This window comes from Elaeis guineensis, chromosome 5, assembly GCF_000442705.2.
Source record: "Elaeis guineensis isolate ETL-2024a chromosome 5, EG11, whole genome shotgun sequence".
Taxonomy (NCBI): Eukaryota; Viridiplantae; Streptophyta; class Magnoliopsida; order Arecales; family Arecaceae; genus Elaeis; species Elaeis guineensis.
This window is the reverse complement of record NC_025997.2, coordinates 127,533,345-127,550,439: the sequence shown is the minus strand read 5'-3', so window position 1 is coordinate 127,550,439 and position 17,095 is coordinate 127,533,345. Positions and strand designations below refer to the sequence as shown.

Below are 17,095 nucleotides of genomic sequence, written 5' to 3'. Positions count from 1 at the left end.
TTAATAAATAAAATAATTTATTAATATTAAATATATATTAAAAAATAATGACAATACAGAGCAATCGAATCGAATGATACACTCGTCTGCACCGCCTGCGGTGCACAAAGAATTTCTGGCGTCAATTTATGGCACCCTTGTTTGTCACTATGTTGACATCCATCGAGATGGAACCGACCACCTGACGCAGCTGTACGTCCGTCTTCCCACGTGACAGGTTGAAAACGGGCGAGCTGGAGGCCCACGGAATGGATAGAGCCCCCGCGCACCTCTAACTGGCGGAACACTAGACCGCGGCCAACCCCGTCCGCCACGTGGCCCCGCGTGCCTTATAATTGGTGGGCCCCTATCCCACGAACAAAACTAAAAAAAACCTTATTTCTTATTTTAAATTTATTATTTTATCCTTATTTTTAATCCAATTCTACTTCGGCTCGCCTCCACTATAAAAAACCAGGGGACGAAGGCTCTTGGATGGTGGTGGGTGAGTGGAAATGCGGTATTTTTTTTTTATAATATTAAAGAGCGGTTCCGTGTCTCCGTAGTTCGCTTCCGGTTCTTCTCCCTATCTCGCCTTCCGCTTTCTTTGGTGGCGTGACATCAAAACCCCAAATTGCGTGCCTCCCGCAAACCCTAGGCAAAGCGTCGGATTAAAAGGGATTGCCTCTCGGATTCGTTCCCGTAGGAGACAGGAACTTGGAATCGCGGGTGGATACCGATCGGAAGGTATGACGCTGCCTTCTGATCCGCCCATGGAATTTTCCGTCCATCCACCAATTTGTTGTTCTTTTCTAGGGAATTTCATTCTTTTGATGTCTAGATGGTTGCTAGTATTCTTTCTTTCTAATATATAATAATCCGTTTCGAGTTTTCAATTAAAATGTTTTTTTATTTGGATTTCTTGGTTCTTTTCTCCTGTAATCTTGATGATATCTTGCTAATCTTTTTTTCCTCGTTTCTTTATTTGTCTGTGTTCGATAGATCGGTTTGTATATTACGGAACTATGTTTTGTTGGAGATTTTCTGCGTTTGTGTGGTGATTTTTCTTTATTGTGAACTTGGATGATGATATTGTGAAGTAATTATGTCTGAGATTTGTAGCGGGGATTGTGTCATCCTTTTTCTGTACGAGAAAAAGAGGATGCTTTTTAGTCTTTTCATGGTTTGGATACTTCTGTTTATGTTCCCTTTTTTGGCAGGAAAAACTCAAATTTTTAGGCTCGGCAGTTATCTGCTTTTCTATGCGAAATCGTGTTGCATTTCTAAATAACTGATAAGATTCCAGACCCTTTAATGTTGTTTATCTCAGGCTTCTGCATTTAAGTTTTGATGTTAGTTGCTCCAAGATTTTCCAGGTTAGGTGTTCTTCAGGGGTTCCAGAGGCCTTGAATGTTCTCTAGTGCTGTTTGGATTGCAGATTCTATTTAAGTGATAACATTTTCAGACCTTTTAATGTCAGAAGAGTATTATACTGTTTGCTTCTTCTTTCTGCAGATTTTCCAGGTTAGGTATCATGTTATGTGATGACATTATGATGGTTGGTGGGCTAAAAAAGTTGTGAAATTGCCAGTGCTCTTTCTAAAAAACGACTGATGCTTGTTGCTATAGTGATCCTTAATGGCTAATTCATTTTCAGGGGATTGGAATTGCAATAGTGAATGAGAACAATTTGCATTGGGCATTCCCTTTTTTTTCTGCAAAGAAAAATGAAGGCCAACGTAAAATTTCATGCTGTTTGGTCACACATCATATGATATCTTATCTAACATCAACTTCACAGTCCCTTGCTCCATCTATTACTTCTTCTCCCTTAAGGTGAATTGCCCCAGCAAAGACCATCACATCAATCGGTATTCACCCTTGGTATGATTAATAGTAAGGATTTATCCACTCTATATTTAGTTAGCTGAGCTCTATGACTTAATGAACATGAGTCAAGCAGTATCTTCATCTGTGCATCTTGTTCACTACCTACATGTATTTCTTTGATGTTAATTTTATGATTCTTTAAAATTTATAGGAGATCGACTCTTGTTGCTTGATCTTGTTTTCATCAAATTACAATCTCAAGCACTGGTTTCTACATGTTTAAAAAGTTCCCGCTCTATGAAGATTGATGTATCTTGAAGAGCAGTTTCACCTTTGTCGATTTAGTTAATAAAATCTTTATTTTCTATTACTTTCTTTATAGGTCTTAAGTTCTTTTATTATCTATGCGCGAGGCTTGAGTATCATTGAACTTTCATAGATGCATGATGCTGTAAGTTGTTGAACTGGAATTAGAAACTTTAATTCTCTAAATGGTATGGTAAATTTGGATTTTTTAAGTCCCTATTACTGTTGCTGCTGTCGAATTTACATTGGCTCTTAATTCCAGTTAGTTGTTGCTTGGATTATGTTGAGAGAACATATTCAAAACAAAGATACAGGATGGGTACACATGATTTGCCCTTGATTAGATAGGTGATGTAGAAATGGATAAATGAAGCTATACTTGTGCATCATTAATGGTTATATAGGTGAATTTTTAAGCACATCCAGGCACTTTAAGTTTCGGTCTATGAACTGAAAGCTTGCTGACTTGGACACAGACGTACTCTGCAATAAGGGGAAAAAAGAAGAAGCAAAAGACACCTAATCTGTGCAAAAGTTTTGAGTTGTAATTGATTTGTTTTTTCTGGAATTTCTTATATAGAAGACATAATCACTGCAGCAAGTGGGAAGTATCAACAATATTTATGAGTATATATGGGATTGTGTATTTATTTTGGCGTTTAGATAGGAAGTGTGTGTAATTACCTGGACTTTATTTTAAATTTGTTGATTTTTTTTTAAAAATAACATGTTTATTCTATTTTCTCATTTCTAGATATTTCACTATCAGCATATAATTTATGATCTAAGGTGTTTGGAGCAAATGGTAAAAGTTGTTGCTTGTGGCTCACAAAAAATTGCAATTTTATTACAATAATTGCTATGACTGAGGAAGTTCCTAAATAGCTATATGGTACTATCACCAATGATGATTTTAGTGGACTTAATTTTGCAATGCTAGAGATAACATTTAATGATTAGTAGCAGTATTTAGGATAAATGTAATGTTGATAAGGCAAAAGATGCTTTACTTCTATGCTTTTAAGCTTGCTTTACATTCAATAAATGAAGGTTCACCATCTCAGTATTGGATCTATGTTGATACCATCCTATTATAATGTTGATACGCTTGGCATTGGGGCTAGTTTGGGGTGCCGAGTGTCGGGTTGCCCTCTATATTACATATCGATTCGGTACTGGTTTGGTCAATATGCATTGGTATAGATCAGTACAGCAAACCTTACAATAAACAATACTTAAGTAGGACAATTTGGTTAAACCATTCTACTGTGATGCAGGATGATCATTTCTTAGAGATGGGTGCAATTAGGGGAACAATTTTGATTTAAATCAACGCACATGTTAACTTGAGCATCTTAAGACTGAGCACTTCTTGAACATGTTGATTTATGGATACTCGGGCTTTGGGTTTTATTATGCTTAGTCAACTTGAAGATATGCCAAATCAAGGAAGGCAGAATCGGAATCGAGACTTGTGCCGGCTGATCGATGGTACGGGCCGGTATGGATCTGTACCGAACTAGTGTGAACCAACACAGAGGAGAAGGAAATTGGAGAGGAGGAAGAGAAAGAGAGAGAAAAAGAGAGGAAAAGCTGTCGGAGAGGCCGTCAGAGGGCCTCCGGCTGGTCACTGGATGGTGCAATCAATGCCTGTGGTGCCACGGATGTGAAATAGAGGTGATCATTCTGGTTTCACGAATTTTTTTTTTAAACTTCGATTATAGTGAAATCGACAATGGGTTTGTCGGCTTCACTATTTATCGTCATTTAAAAAAAAAAATGATAAGTGAATAGGGGCGGCCGCCCTTGTTCTACAGTCGTGGCTTCACCCGTATGTTTTCCACCGTCCGATGGCCAAGGCAGCCATCCGGCACCCTTCGGCAGCCTCTCTGCCGGTTGCGCCTCCCTCTGGTACCGTCGCTCCTCCCTCTCTCTCTTTTTCGATTAATCATCCTATTAGACAACACCGAGTTGCAGAGGCCTCCGCGGCCCTTCGGCAGTCTCAACAGGCCACCATCGGCCTCCGGTAGTGTCGTCTCCTCTTTCGTTCTCCTCCTCTCTCTCTCTTCCTCTCTTTCCTCTCCCTCCAGTCTTCCGATTTGCTTGGCCGAACCATCCCAATTTGCCATCGATATGGCTTGGAACGCCTTGAACCGTCCCGTTCGGGACAGTTCGGTGAATGCTATGTCAAATGCTGAATGTGTCCTTCCACCTCATGTGGAAAGACAAATGATTCTTTCGGTAGTGCCTACAATTGTAATATCTCTACTTAAGGAAAATGAGATCATGAGAAACTGATTGTTGTGCATCAGAGCATTGGAGAGGTGATAAGTATGCTCAAGAGCAAAACCTAGGAGAAGGGGTTTTCTTATCCCAACCTGTCACATAATTTTTGCCTTCTTTGTACTATTACTTTGAATGCAAATTCCCCCCCAAATGGTAATGTATTATATTATTTTATATTTGATAATTTCTTCTGAAAATTGGAATTCTTTATGATCACTGTACATTCTTCTATTAACAAGATTAGGAGCCATGAAATTTTAGTTTGCGGATCATCTAGCATGTTATCGTGATCATCATATTATTGTTATTATTATTATTATTTTGTCGTTGTCCGTGTGATCATCATCATTATTAGGAGTTGATATTGATTCTTTGCGTTGGAGATATTTGGCATTAGATATTTGTGATGCCTATTGGTATGTGAAAAAGGAAAATAGTGCAAGAGATTAGGACCTAGTGTAGATTACTCTAAGTTAGTTTGTGTCTTTTAATATTTTCAATGGATTTACTTTCTCTGTCTAAAGTTTCTGCATTTATCACTTGGTTGAGTGAAAATACTCTCTATGGCTAAGGTTGATGGGTGTTTGGGCATCCTTCCATTCTACGTGAAGTCTTGCTGTTTCTCTTCTTCAAAGATAGTGATTGTTGGTGAAGGATTTTTAAGATCCAGATTGTTGCTTGGTCAGTCATCATGGGGGCTAATGTTTCCTTGTGCCAACTTAAGGTTAAGAATCAAAGGCTGCGCATACTGAGTAGGAGGGATTTTTGTGAAGGAGGAAACTATCACTTGGTCACGTTTGAGTAGAGAACTTGCAAGTGAAGTTCACTAATTTTTTGATGGATGTGATCATTTGCTTTAAAAAAAAAAGAAAGAAAGAAAGAAAGAAAGAAAGAAGACCCTTCTAAGATCCAAATATTTGCTTGGCCAGTTTGCAAGGTGAGTTCCTTTAATGTGGAAAGAAAAAGGGTTAGTGATCAGGCCCCTAGTGTTGAGCTGTAAGAGAATTTTGTAACATGCTAAAAAAAATTTCTTGATAAAGAACAAACAGTATCAAATAAAAGAGGTATCTAAGGCAAAAGAGATTGTTCAAGGGTGGAATAGAGGGAAAAGGAACTTGAGACTGCAGAAAGACAATAATTAAGAGAAATCCTGCATAAAGTAACTAATTTATTTATATTCCAAATCACTTTTCTGGACATTCTTTTTAGATGCTAAAATATTTGCAAAATAATGTCATTTAATCCTAAAAGAACTCCTGACTTATCAATAAGTTTTAATGTACATAAATTTATTTCAAATGAGAGCAGCTAATCGACCTCCATGATGATTGCACTAAACTGTATACCTTGCCAACAAGAAATGACTAGGCTTCACAAAAATAAGGACATTTGTATTTTGATTGAAAAACTCAAGGAAAAGTCATTCAAATCACTTCTGAATGTTAATTACAGTTACTCCATTTTTTTTAAAAAAAAAATACAACCTAGATCTCAAGTAGGACATTTAGACAATTATTCTATTTAAAATGAAAATTAAACCAGCTTGGAAAATAGCCTAAAAATTAATTTGAAACTTTCTAGAATATGACTCAAGTAACCTACTCTAGAATACTTTAAAAAAGAACCCTAAGTCAATAAAATAATAACTTAAAATAAAGCCAAAATCATTTATAATTATTGAACCTAGATCTAATTTGAGGTCTATAAACATTGTTTAGATACTTTTAGGGGTCAATTTTGCAAGAGTGAAGTGGCAACTGTTATTTTTTTCACTTATCTTTAGCAATTTCACTGGTGGTGGAGGAAAAGGTGGGAAACTTTGGCATTTGTTGGAGTAGGCTAGGTTTCCCTTTTAGCTTCTTGATTGCTACATGGGATGATTGGTTAAGGAGATTAAAATGCATTTTGTTTTGTTTAGTGTCAAATTGGAAGGAGAGAAATGTGGCCTTAAAAGGGGGGAAAGTAAAAATGGATTTTTTTTAAAATTTATTTGTTTAAAATATTGCAATATTTCCTTTTACCATTTTTTTCAGTGGTTATTTATCATTGCGAGGGTTTGGTTCGTTGTTGATAACGTCATTGCTCTTTAGATTTTGTGGTTGAGTCTTCGTGCACCTTGAAAAATTTCCACTTGTTTTAGGGTTGTTGTCACGCCTATCTTGCGAAGTTTGATTGGTTGCCCAACACCCTATGCAATAAGGTTTTATTTTATTGATTTTCTTGTTTGCAGGTACTATATAAATCAAAGACTATTTTGTGATCCGAGTTTGCAGGAATGAGTGCTCATGTGATTTTAATCCAATTATTATTTTCAAGTCTTAAGGTTAGGTCAGATGAGATGCTTCCGAAGATCTTCAATGTCTCCTTATCGTGGAAGGATGGAATATAGGAAGTGAGGTATATATGCATGTAGTGGATGTTGCAAGATGATCATTCATAATATTAATTTCTTATGCATGTCTGCTGACTAAGCCACTGGTCATGCTAAGCCACCTTGATTGTGACCTCCTTCAACCTGTGCTTAACCAATTTGCAGACGTAATATGCTAGTCACTTCCCTGCATTGTTGTTGAATTCCACTAGCTATGGAGCAGAGCATATGCTAATATCCTTTTCAGTTCTTTCTTTTGGGTCACAAGAACATTGCAGTCTCTTGTTTGACATTGACAGCACTTCTGTAGTCTCTTAGATTCATCACATCTAGAGTAGTTCAATATTTACAACTGGATGTATGCCTGCATCTGTAATCATTCTTAAATTGAGTTGCTATTTTCTTTTCCATTGCAATTTTCTTTTTTATTGGAGCAGTATTCCATGATGCTTCATTTTTAGCATGCCTCATGCTCTTGGATTGCATGTCCAATATTCTTATTTCTAATAATGGCGTGGTAACCAGTTAAAGAACTTATTTCCAGACTCATCTTTCATTTTCAGTTCCTCTGTTCCTTTCATTGAGCCAACAGCTTGGACTTGGTCTTTACTAATTCTGTCAGGAGGATGATGTGTGATAAAATCATAGCTGGCCAAAAAAAAAAAGAAGATTAGCTTTTTTCTTGCTTCATCTCAAGCTTTTCTACCTACTTAATCTTCTCTTGTTCCCTATCAGCATGCATTCTGCAAATTTGTTTGTTTTTCCTGGCCAGAGCATCACTTAATCTTTATTACACATGCCATTTTGTTTGGCTTTCTGGCGTCTTGGAACCTTGTAATCAGCTTCTTGTTATTCAATCTTCAGTGGTAAGGTTATGCTTGAAGAGAAACCATTGAAAAAAGTTCCATTAATCTTTTGGTAACAAAATGAAAGATGGCAATGTCATATGTGCCAAAAAAGGAAAAAGAACCATGGGCTATATTGATACATAATATTTAACTAGTACAGATATTAAATGTGAAAATAAATCTGCCACGAACGATGTTGCACTAATAATTCAGTTGATATTGCGACTACATTAATGACCTTTGAAGCACTGAAGATAAAATAAACTGGAAATTGAGGATCTTTTCCGTTGTATTTCTGGTTGTTTTGCAAGTCATCAACAAAATTCTAATAGCCACGTCCATTAATTTCTTGTAGCCAAGACTCTGTGTCAATCACATCTCCATTGCCAAATATTACTTCTGTACAAAACAACAACCAAGGTTCCAAACTACCTGAGGCTTTGACCATCAGAAAAGTGAGTTTGTGTGAAGACTTTTTGGAAATCCTTATTTTAATGAAAATATTAAAAACATGTAAGTATGACTTTCCATTAAATATATTTTCCTTTACCAAAACAGGGCCAACTCCAGTGCTAAGCATTAATTAAGTGCCACAAAAATGATGATACAAAGCTTGATGATCTTTTTCCCCAATCAACTGACCCAGATATATATTTTTACAAGTGACATTGCTGGTGGAATATTGCAAAACTTTTTTCAAGATGGGTTCATCATATCATTTATTAATTTGTTTTTCTTCTTTTATCTTCTTTATTAGAATATTTATTTGGAGTCACCTATAAACAAAATATATGGTTGCTGGAAGTAATGATGTTTCTCTTAATGAGCCTAAGAAGTGTCAGTTCAATGGCTCTGGATGTTCTTACATCAGATTGTCACATATCTCATTGCTGCTTCAGTTGATCAGTTTTGGTGCTTCTCAGTGACCCTTTAGATTTGTTAGTATTTTCATACATTTCACTACCTTCAAAGATTAGTTTTTGTTGGCTAACGTGCATATTTATAGGTGATTAATATGTATGTTGCTTTCACACTAACTGCTGGAAAGCCTTCATGATAGGCTATATTACAAAATTGGTGAACTTGGAAAATTGGAGACCTTTAATACTTATGTGACATGATTCATGCTCACAGGTGAGGTGGTTGGTTTGACTTGGCCTTTGTATCTTCCTATCCTATGGTTAGATCATCAGATAAGTTTCTTTTCTCATCTTAGGCTTCTCTAAAATTTATGTAGTCACGGTTTTCCATTTTAAACTGCTTTACAATAGGTTGAATTTTTCTTGGGCATAAAATCTTTAGCAGCTATTTGGGACCTTTTGCTGTTGCTTCACCTATTAACTTCCAAAAGATTCTAGTTTTAGATTTTTCCAGCCTTATATTCTTTTCTTTTTCTCTGTGGAAAAGTCAGACGAGCAATTTGTTTCAGGAGGGGTCATATAGACAATAATCATTCATAGGTTACCTCTGTGAAAGGGTAGCTAATTTTGATGGCATTTTTTTGACAGTTTTCAACTGAATCTAAATGGTGTTGCAGGCATGTATTGGCCATATTGTGCCATATAGACAAGGACTTGAGATCTTGAGTTTTCCATCAAAATCATTGTGTGAGCAGCTGCAGTTTCGAGGCTTTATGTTGTAGGCCTCACATGTGGATGTGTCAAATAAGTTCATCATATCAATCTAGTCTGTATTGAGCGAAATATAGCAACAGTACAATGATGCTCCTTGAAACAGACGTTATGTTTCCTTGGAGTTGTCTATTGCCATTTCCACAGCAAAGCATCAATTTGGCATCATTCTGGATCCTTAGACTTAGCTTCTCTGAGTTTAGTGCAGAGTGTTTGGTGTTCATGCCAAAGAGCATTGATGACTTGACCCAGGGATAACCTAGTAAGTTGTGGCGATGCCTGTAATGGAGATGCGGAGATAGTCATGACTGTTTTAAGATTCCTTAACAATTTATTCGAAGCTGGGATGACTGTTTTACTGAAAGCTTATTTCACAATTTTGGGCCAGACAAGTTGTCTTCCCGTCATTCCTTCTGCCTTCAGACTGCTATACCTTTGCTGAAACCGAGGGTGATCTAAAGTTGTGAATTCTTTTGGTGACTGAATATTCTGTGATTCTTGCTAGCATAGTATTTAGGATGAGCACTCAGATGGTGGCTGGATTTCTGAAGACTTTATCGCTTTGTAGCGATGTGGTAGCTCTGATGCATGCCAACTAGCTTTGGTTGGTTTTGCATAGAGAGCTGGTTGGGCTGTTCTCTGGAAGTTCTGCATGCAGTTTGGAGTAAATTTACGTTCATCTGATATTCTTGGCAGAGGTATCCACCGACACTTTTGATTTGTCCATCTTAATGATCATTCACTGGTCCGTGCAAATGATAGAAAGATACCATGTGGAGGGGAAAGGAGTGGAAGGTTCTATTCTCAGATACCATGTGCTTTTGATGTCTGAGTACCATGAATGGGTTACTGCTATGATGACTAATCTCAGTTGAGTGGTGACATCTCTTAATAATGTGAAGTTTTATGAGATAATTGGTCAGAGCTGCAGTATACTTGCCAGGTTTTTCACATTTGGTCACTTTTAGAATTTAAATGATGTCTAAGAAATAAGGATTTCTGTTGTATTATTCCATTTTGTTTTCACTCAGTCTTCTTTTCATTGTGGCTTGCTGGTACACGCTTCCAGTTATAGAAGAGTTATTGGGTAATGTAAAAGAGGTTATGGACAGTGTTATTTAAGTATATCAATAGAAAGCATTTCCACCTTTTTGACATGGTGATATTGAATAAAAATTGCTTCAGTTTTGAAAAGGTTTCAAAATGTTACTCAGATTATGATTTGCAGCTAGAGCATTATCTTTTACAGAAATGAGTCCATGTTCTTGTCTATCATATTGTTGGCTCTTTACAAGACGACTTTTAGGCATCTGCAAATGGATCTTGGTGGTACACAACAAATGAGGTTCTGTCTGCCAGGCTTTAGGCAATGATTCATGCTAAATCTAATTGTGTTATAAAGAACCGGATTTTAGCCTGGCTGCTTTTGCCTTTCTGGGCTTTTTCATATATTATCTAGTGCCATAATCTGTAAATGTGGATTGTTTGTTTTTTCTTTATTCTTCTTTTGGGAGGATATATTTAAAAATACGTGCATTTCAATCCACTAACAGCCACTGACATTTTTGAGTATGCTGTGAATTGCCGTTGATGACATGGATGCATGCTCAGTGAAATCCTGACTTGGCTTCCTTCACTGATTAGTGCTTAAAAGCTTTATGATGAACAACAGCTGCTTTAAGTGATTGGACATTTTATATTCTATATACATGCACTGGAATATAAGATTTGATCTCTCCATCTGGCTATTCGTATTTAGATATATTTTTTATGCTAAGTATCAAAATTTACTCGAAACAAAAATAGTGAGAGGGGACGTTTTATACTAATTGTCTTGTTTTCCAGATCTTTCTCTGTTGTCTAATGCTATTACTGATGCTGTGATGTTGAGAACCCTTTGTTACTCGTCATACATGAAAAGAAGATTCCATACCGTAGAACTATGAAGAAGATGGGTTAAAGAAAGGAAGAAAGAATATGATGTGAAAGATAATCTAAGACTATTTCATTTAGTTATGCATGGGTTACATGCAATTTGATAAATGAAAAGTTCAAACTGAACTTTTACCAGCTTATGCTTTATTAGTTTTCCTATTCAGTTTTGTAAGTCATAACCTTTCTGTTGCAAAAATTTCTGTTGGCCAGATGATGAACAGGCTTTTCTTCTTACAGATGTCACAACTATGCGACATAACATTTAGCAGCAGATGTGCAAGTACCACCTTTAAGTTCTAAAATCCTTATGATCTTTCTATTCTGAACTCATTTTATTTCACTTTTAAGATCTATATTTTGCTTCCACTCCAAAATTCTTCCATACTTTTCTCAAGTTCCCATTGTGGCTTTCATAGTATGGAGATATAATAGGAGAGTGCCATTTATTGTTTCTAAGGTAGGCTAAAACTGAGTATACTTTCTTGCAGAGGACATAATAATCACTTATCACCAGTATAATAGCATCGAACCTTTTAGTACAGAATCAGTTTTTTCTGCCTTCCCTGGCTGCTGCCTCTTTGTAAAGGGCTGCTAATCCTTTTGGCACATAGGTTGGATAAGGTTATGTGGTAGGTTTTTTTTCCCCCTTTTATCTTTTTCTTTTTTATAAAAATTTGGCTTCTGTTTTGTTGCTAGTTGCTTGTAAAAAATTATGCCATTCCATTTAATTTAAAAAATGGTTTTTCGTTCTCACAGTGTTTTGGTGTTATTGGCTTATTGAATACGGTGAGACATCTTCTATAGTAGAAAGGTGATAACAGTCGTAAAGCCAATTAGTAGCTTCTATTGTATCTTTTTGGTCACATTTGCTGCAGGTAACCTCTTAGGTTCTAGTTGCTGTCGTATTTAAGGCTACTGTGTTAGAAGTAATAATAGTGTTGGACTGGATTTGTTTTTTATTATTCGTAATGGTATAACTCTTGAACAACGCAGATGAGTTGGAGTGTGGTCCTCCTCTTTTTTTTCGTCATGTTAAAAGTTCATTCATTATGTACCTGAATGACTATTATAATATGACTCCCTGTAAATTTGCAATCTGAATATTGATTTGAAAGCTGGATAGAAGCAAAAGGAATTTGATGGCTTTGTGCAACTTCAGCATTTTGATGTTATTTCTTGTTACTCGTTTCTAAGGAATAGCTAGGAGAGACTTGGATATGCTTAGCATATATGGTGAAAATTCATATCATGTACCATAATGTAGCAGGATTAGATAGAAAATAGATGGAAAGAATAAATACAAAGGGCATTTGGACATTGCTATTTCATGGTGGAGTGTACACTCTTTTTACATATCGTTTGTTGCAAGAAGACTGGATGGGTGTAGCATACTTAAGGTACATGATTCTACAATGGGCATTCTGGTTTTACACACCTAAATGAAGTTGGAGTAGCAACAGATATTTGCTAAAAGGCATGAGATTTTCTGGAAAAGTGCTGGTTGAGAATATTAGCAAGATTGCAATAAGTTTAGTCATGAATTCAAGATCTAGAAACATCAAGAGTTCCTTTTTTTATTTATTTATTTAAGGTTTTAGGTGTGGGTGGGGTGTTAGAAAATTATGAAAACATATATTTGAAAATATAGTTTAACAAATCCCGGGAACATTCTATGAGCAAGTAATTTAGTAAACTTCAGAAATCAATATAATTCAAACACACAAAAAAAAAAATCATGAATTATCTTACAAGTTAAAATTCAAAAAAAGGAAAACTTTTTTCACATACTACAATGATAAAATCAAGAAAAAGATTGTCAATAAAAAAAATGAGAATAATGAAGAATGACTTAGATAACTTTGTCACTAGTGAGAAGTGAAGTTGGGTGCTCACTAGGCATCAACCTTTTGCTATGTCAAGTTGTATCTCAGTGTTTGAGTGTTTGGTGCAGGCACTGAAGCAAGAGCAGAAGACACTTCTGTAGTATTGTTATTATCTTTGAAAATAAAAGTAGTTTAACCTACTAAGATCAAATAAAATTTGCGAATCTACTTGAAGTTAAAAGTTTTTTTTTTGTGGGGGGGGGGGGTGCGCAGCATATTGCATGATACTCAGCTTTACCACATGACCAAGAAATGATATGGTTCAATTCACAAACTGGGGAGAACCTATGTTATGGTTGACCCAAGTGGTTTAATTGCATGGATCCTATTATTCTTAAGCTTGTACCAAATAAAGGTCAAGGACTCGGAAAGGTATATGTATATGAAATAATGTTTTGATAATCCTTGAAGATAGAAATGAACCACTTCTACAATTTGTAACTGGAATGTGCTTGTGGCTGAAGGAATCCGCAGATGTGGTGGACAAAAAGGAATTTTGGATGTTAATTGATATTGTAGATCACCACCTCATCCAGGACAGTGTTGATATTTTGCCTTTTTTTATTCTTGTTGTGGCAATTATTTACCGAACCATTGGCTGATTTAATTTTCCCCTACCTTACGGGTCTTCCTGGGAAGCTGAAAGATGAGGTGTGCGTCATTCTCCTCAGTACTCATGTCAAATTGTAGCAGGATCTGTATGAGTAAAAAAGTCATCTGGCTTTACATGATTGAAATTGGTCATCTTGGTATGTGATCTTATTATTCTTTTTTTGATTTTGATGTGTTTCAACTTTTCTATCAATGAAATTTCCAAGCAAATGGAAAAAAATATTTGAATATATAAATGTATCATATAGTATCCTGATTGTGTGTGCATATTACATTTGATTTAAAATGAGAATAGTCATCATTATTATCTGAATTTATTGTTCATTTAAGATATATCTGTATGTCATCTTAATCAATCCTAAGTTGTCTGGCCAAAAATAAAAGGTTTCTGTAGCGTGTCTTCATCCATTTTACATAGCCTGCCGTTGGTTGTTGTGCATCCATCCTTGTCACTGGCAAAAGTTGCACTACATTGGTCATTGGCTGGCGGGGATATAGCAGGCCATGCTACAATATTTGTTTGTCAGTGATTCTTATTGTCTATTGTTGTGAAGAATTAATTATTTTCCTATTCAATATGAATTGGTTCTTCTAAAGTGTTGTTGGCAATGCATATTTATATTTATATGATTGACAACAATCTTCCATGAAGACTTCTTGATACATCCAGTATATCTTCTCTTATCATTTTTTGCTTGCATGATGCAATTCATTTGAATGTGTTGTCACAATCCAGAATTGAAATGCTGAATGTGGTGATCTTTGATATTTTGTTCTTTTGTAGACTCCATAAGCTGTTCTGATCCAAGGCAATGTCCTCTATGGGGCATAGACACTTGATTAACCAATCTCAAATGTCTGAAATGGATCATGACCGAATCTGGAATCATCCGCACCCTGACTCTCACATGAACTTGGGTACTTCTGTCAATTTCATGCTTCTGCATTTTACTAATTGTTTTTGGAAACTTTATTGAATGATAAGTTGTGAAATTCGATTTGCAGAAAATGGTTCTTTAGTACATCCTTCAGAGAATGCAGCAGTCAATGGGGTGAACCCAATGGCTTATTTTAACATCACTCTGAGATCAAATGACCCTCCATTGCCTACTTCAGAGATTCCAAATTACATGGCAGTTGGAGCCTCACATGATCCCTATCTGCATACTCCAGCTGCTGCCAGCTCTAGTCGGCTTCCACCAAGTTATGTCCAACATGGACCTCCTTTCTACAATCAACATGCAATTGGGGATGTGGGCAGCACGATTAATCCTCAAATGGACTATGGAAGAGCATCATACAAAAGAAAAATCCCGGCACTCTCAATAGTTTCTGACAGAGGGAACACCAGCGGATATTATAGTGCTGGTAGTTCTTCCAATCTTCCCATTTTGAATGAGCAATTACAGCCAAAACCTTTATCAGGTCCTCATTGCTGGCCTTGGGAGCCCAGTAGCACAGTCCCTAGTTATGGAAGCAGCAATCTTTTGACTTTTGGAGAAGGACCCAGGAGGAATGTCAGGAGCCGACATAATCATGCTCTTCAGTTAGAAACTGTCCCAGTTGGGGTTCATGCATCTAACAACTTGCCTCAACATTTTCATTCAACAGCCAATACTGCTGGTTTGAGTGCGGTAGGACAATGGAGCCAAAGTTCTGTATCTATGGAACCCCCAAGAATGGTTCTCTCTTCAGGTTAGTATAATTAGTATATCTGGTTTTGGATTATTGAGTTTTGATTGCTTAATTTGTTTCCGACGTGGTTCTGGAAATTGCAGAAGTTAGCTCCTTCAATCACGAGATGAATCAGTCCCTTGTGGGAAGCACCGTCACTGACAACAATATGGAGATTGATGGTGGGTACCACACCAATCCGATTGCAAATAGAAGTTCGAGTACCATGCCAAGTCTCCAGGGTCCTCCAACACGAGGCCCAGGGCTGGCCCATTGTAGCTACGGTCAAAGAACTTACAGGGCCATTCCAAGCTACCCAACCGTGGGTTTCGCAGCCACTTTGGAAGATGATAGGCGACCCGGAGCGGAAACCATGGTGGCTCCTAGACATCCAAGGCCACCATCTATTATAGGGCGTAATAATGAGAGGAATGGAAGGGCTAGGAATTTCTATGATAGATTCCAGTCATTATCAGATGAGGACAATACCCGCAATAGATGGATCTCTGAGGTGACAATGTTATCAGTTGATGAATTCAGCTTTCTTTTAGCTATTCCAGAAATTTTAAAAAAAATGCTGTTTTGCATGCACCAACGAAGACTATTTATTTGTCATGATCTATTTATGCAGGGTGTAGCTATAATGGACCGGTCAACCTTCTATGATTCCAGGAATTACTTTGATCAGCACCGCGACTTGAGACTGGACATTGACAACATGAGCTATGAGGTTAGGATTTTCTTTTCTTTTTTCAAAAAAAAATAACATTTATATTTTCCCTTCCATCAAATCACCTAACAATTGTATCGGGGTTGGTGCAGGAGCTGCTTGCACTGGGAGAAAGAATTGGAAATGTCAGCACAGGCTTGTCTGAAGATGCCATCTCAAGATACTTGATGGAGACAATATACTGTTCTTCAGAACAGAACCAGGATGACGAGGAAGAATTGAAGTGTGCAATTTGCCTGGTAATGTTCCTTAAACCACGTCAATGAGATTTATGTCTAATTGGCTTGATTAAAAAGAAAAGCCCAACCTTCTGTAGACTAAATTACAATAATGTAACTAGGTGTTGTTTTGATGGTTCTCCATTTTTACTTGACAGGAAGAATACAGGGACAGGGAAAGTATTGGAAGACTAACATGCGGACATGATTTCCATGCCAGCTGCATAAAGCGATGGTTGCTGATAAAGAATGTCTGCCCGATCTGCAAAGCCTCAGCCTTGCAAGATAATATGAAGGAGAAATAAATTGTTTCTCCATAATTATGATGCTTTAGATGGATACAGTCAATCTCCTCATTTGTACATACTCTCCCCAGTGGTGGACATGACACGTTTACACATTTGAAACAAGCATTTCTTCAGTGTTAATATTGTTGCAGGCGTTTCAGATTTTGTTCTTGTGCATGGTGTTTGGGATGAGAACTGGTATGTTGTGGCTTGATAACTGGAGCGACACATTACTGGTGGAAAACGATGCTCGGGAACTATTTACCACAGTACTAGGCAAGTACACGAGTAACATGGAAAATTTTTGTTACGTAAAGGGAGAAATAAAGAAATGATAAAGGATGATTTCGCTGTTGCTACATCTCAAACTTCCTTCAATTAAAGGTAGAGGGTCGAATACCCTGCATTAACCCCTTGATCGATTATTTCAGAAAATGTATATGCTTGATTAATTGGTATTTTCATTATTTACTGATGCTGGTCTCTGGTCCAGAGTTGAAATGGA

At 36.8% G+C, this 17,095-nt stretch overlaps 1 protein-coding gene across 18 annotated transcripts; it reads left to right on the top strand.

The window, feature by feature from the left end:
* The first annotated feature begins 460 nt into the window (after positions 1-460).
* LOC105045822 (uncharacterized) lies at positions 461-16,731 on the top strand. Of its 18 annotated transcripts, none has more exons than XM_073258480.1 (10): positions 476-726; positions 6,725-6,798; positions 8,755-11,466; positions 11,675-11,815; positions 14,466-14,599; positions 14,687-15,376; positions 15,460-15,866; positions 15,987-16,085; positions 16,178-16,324; positions 16,462-16,731. In XM_073258480.1, exons 5-10 carry the CDS (start codon positions 14,494-14,496, stop codon positions 16,606-16,608), a joined length of 1,596 nt encoding a protein of 531 aa, XP_073114581.1. In that variant the 5' UTR covers positions 476-726; positions 6,725-6,798; positions 8,755-11,466; positions 11,675-11,815; positions 14,466-14,493; the 3' UTR covers positions 16,609-16,731. The 18 variants fall into 18 exon arrangements, with proteins under 18 accessions (XP_010922544.1, XP_073114581.1, XP_073114587.1 ...); XM_073258486.1 differs by having other exon boundaries at positions 6,718-6,798; positions 9,158-11,466; XM_073258478.1 differs by having other exon boundaries at positions 6,718-6,798.
* The last annotated feature ends 364 nt before the right edge of the window (positions 16,732-17,095 follow it).

Bases quoted from the DNA above. Each gene is read 5' to 3' on its own strand.
- LOC105045822 (XM_010924242.4), top strand. From the start codon at position 14,494: ATGTCCTCTATGGGGCATAGACACTTGATTAACCAATCTCAAATGTCT. The intron at 14,600-14,686 runs GTACTTCTGTCA...TTCGATTTGCAG, and splicing joins TGACTCTCACATGAACTTGG to AAAATGGTTCTTTAGTACAT. The intron at 16,086-16,177 runs GTTAGGATTTTC...GGGTTGGTGCAG, and splicing joins TTGACAACATGAGCTATGAG to GAGCTGCTTGCACTGGGAGA.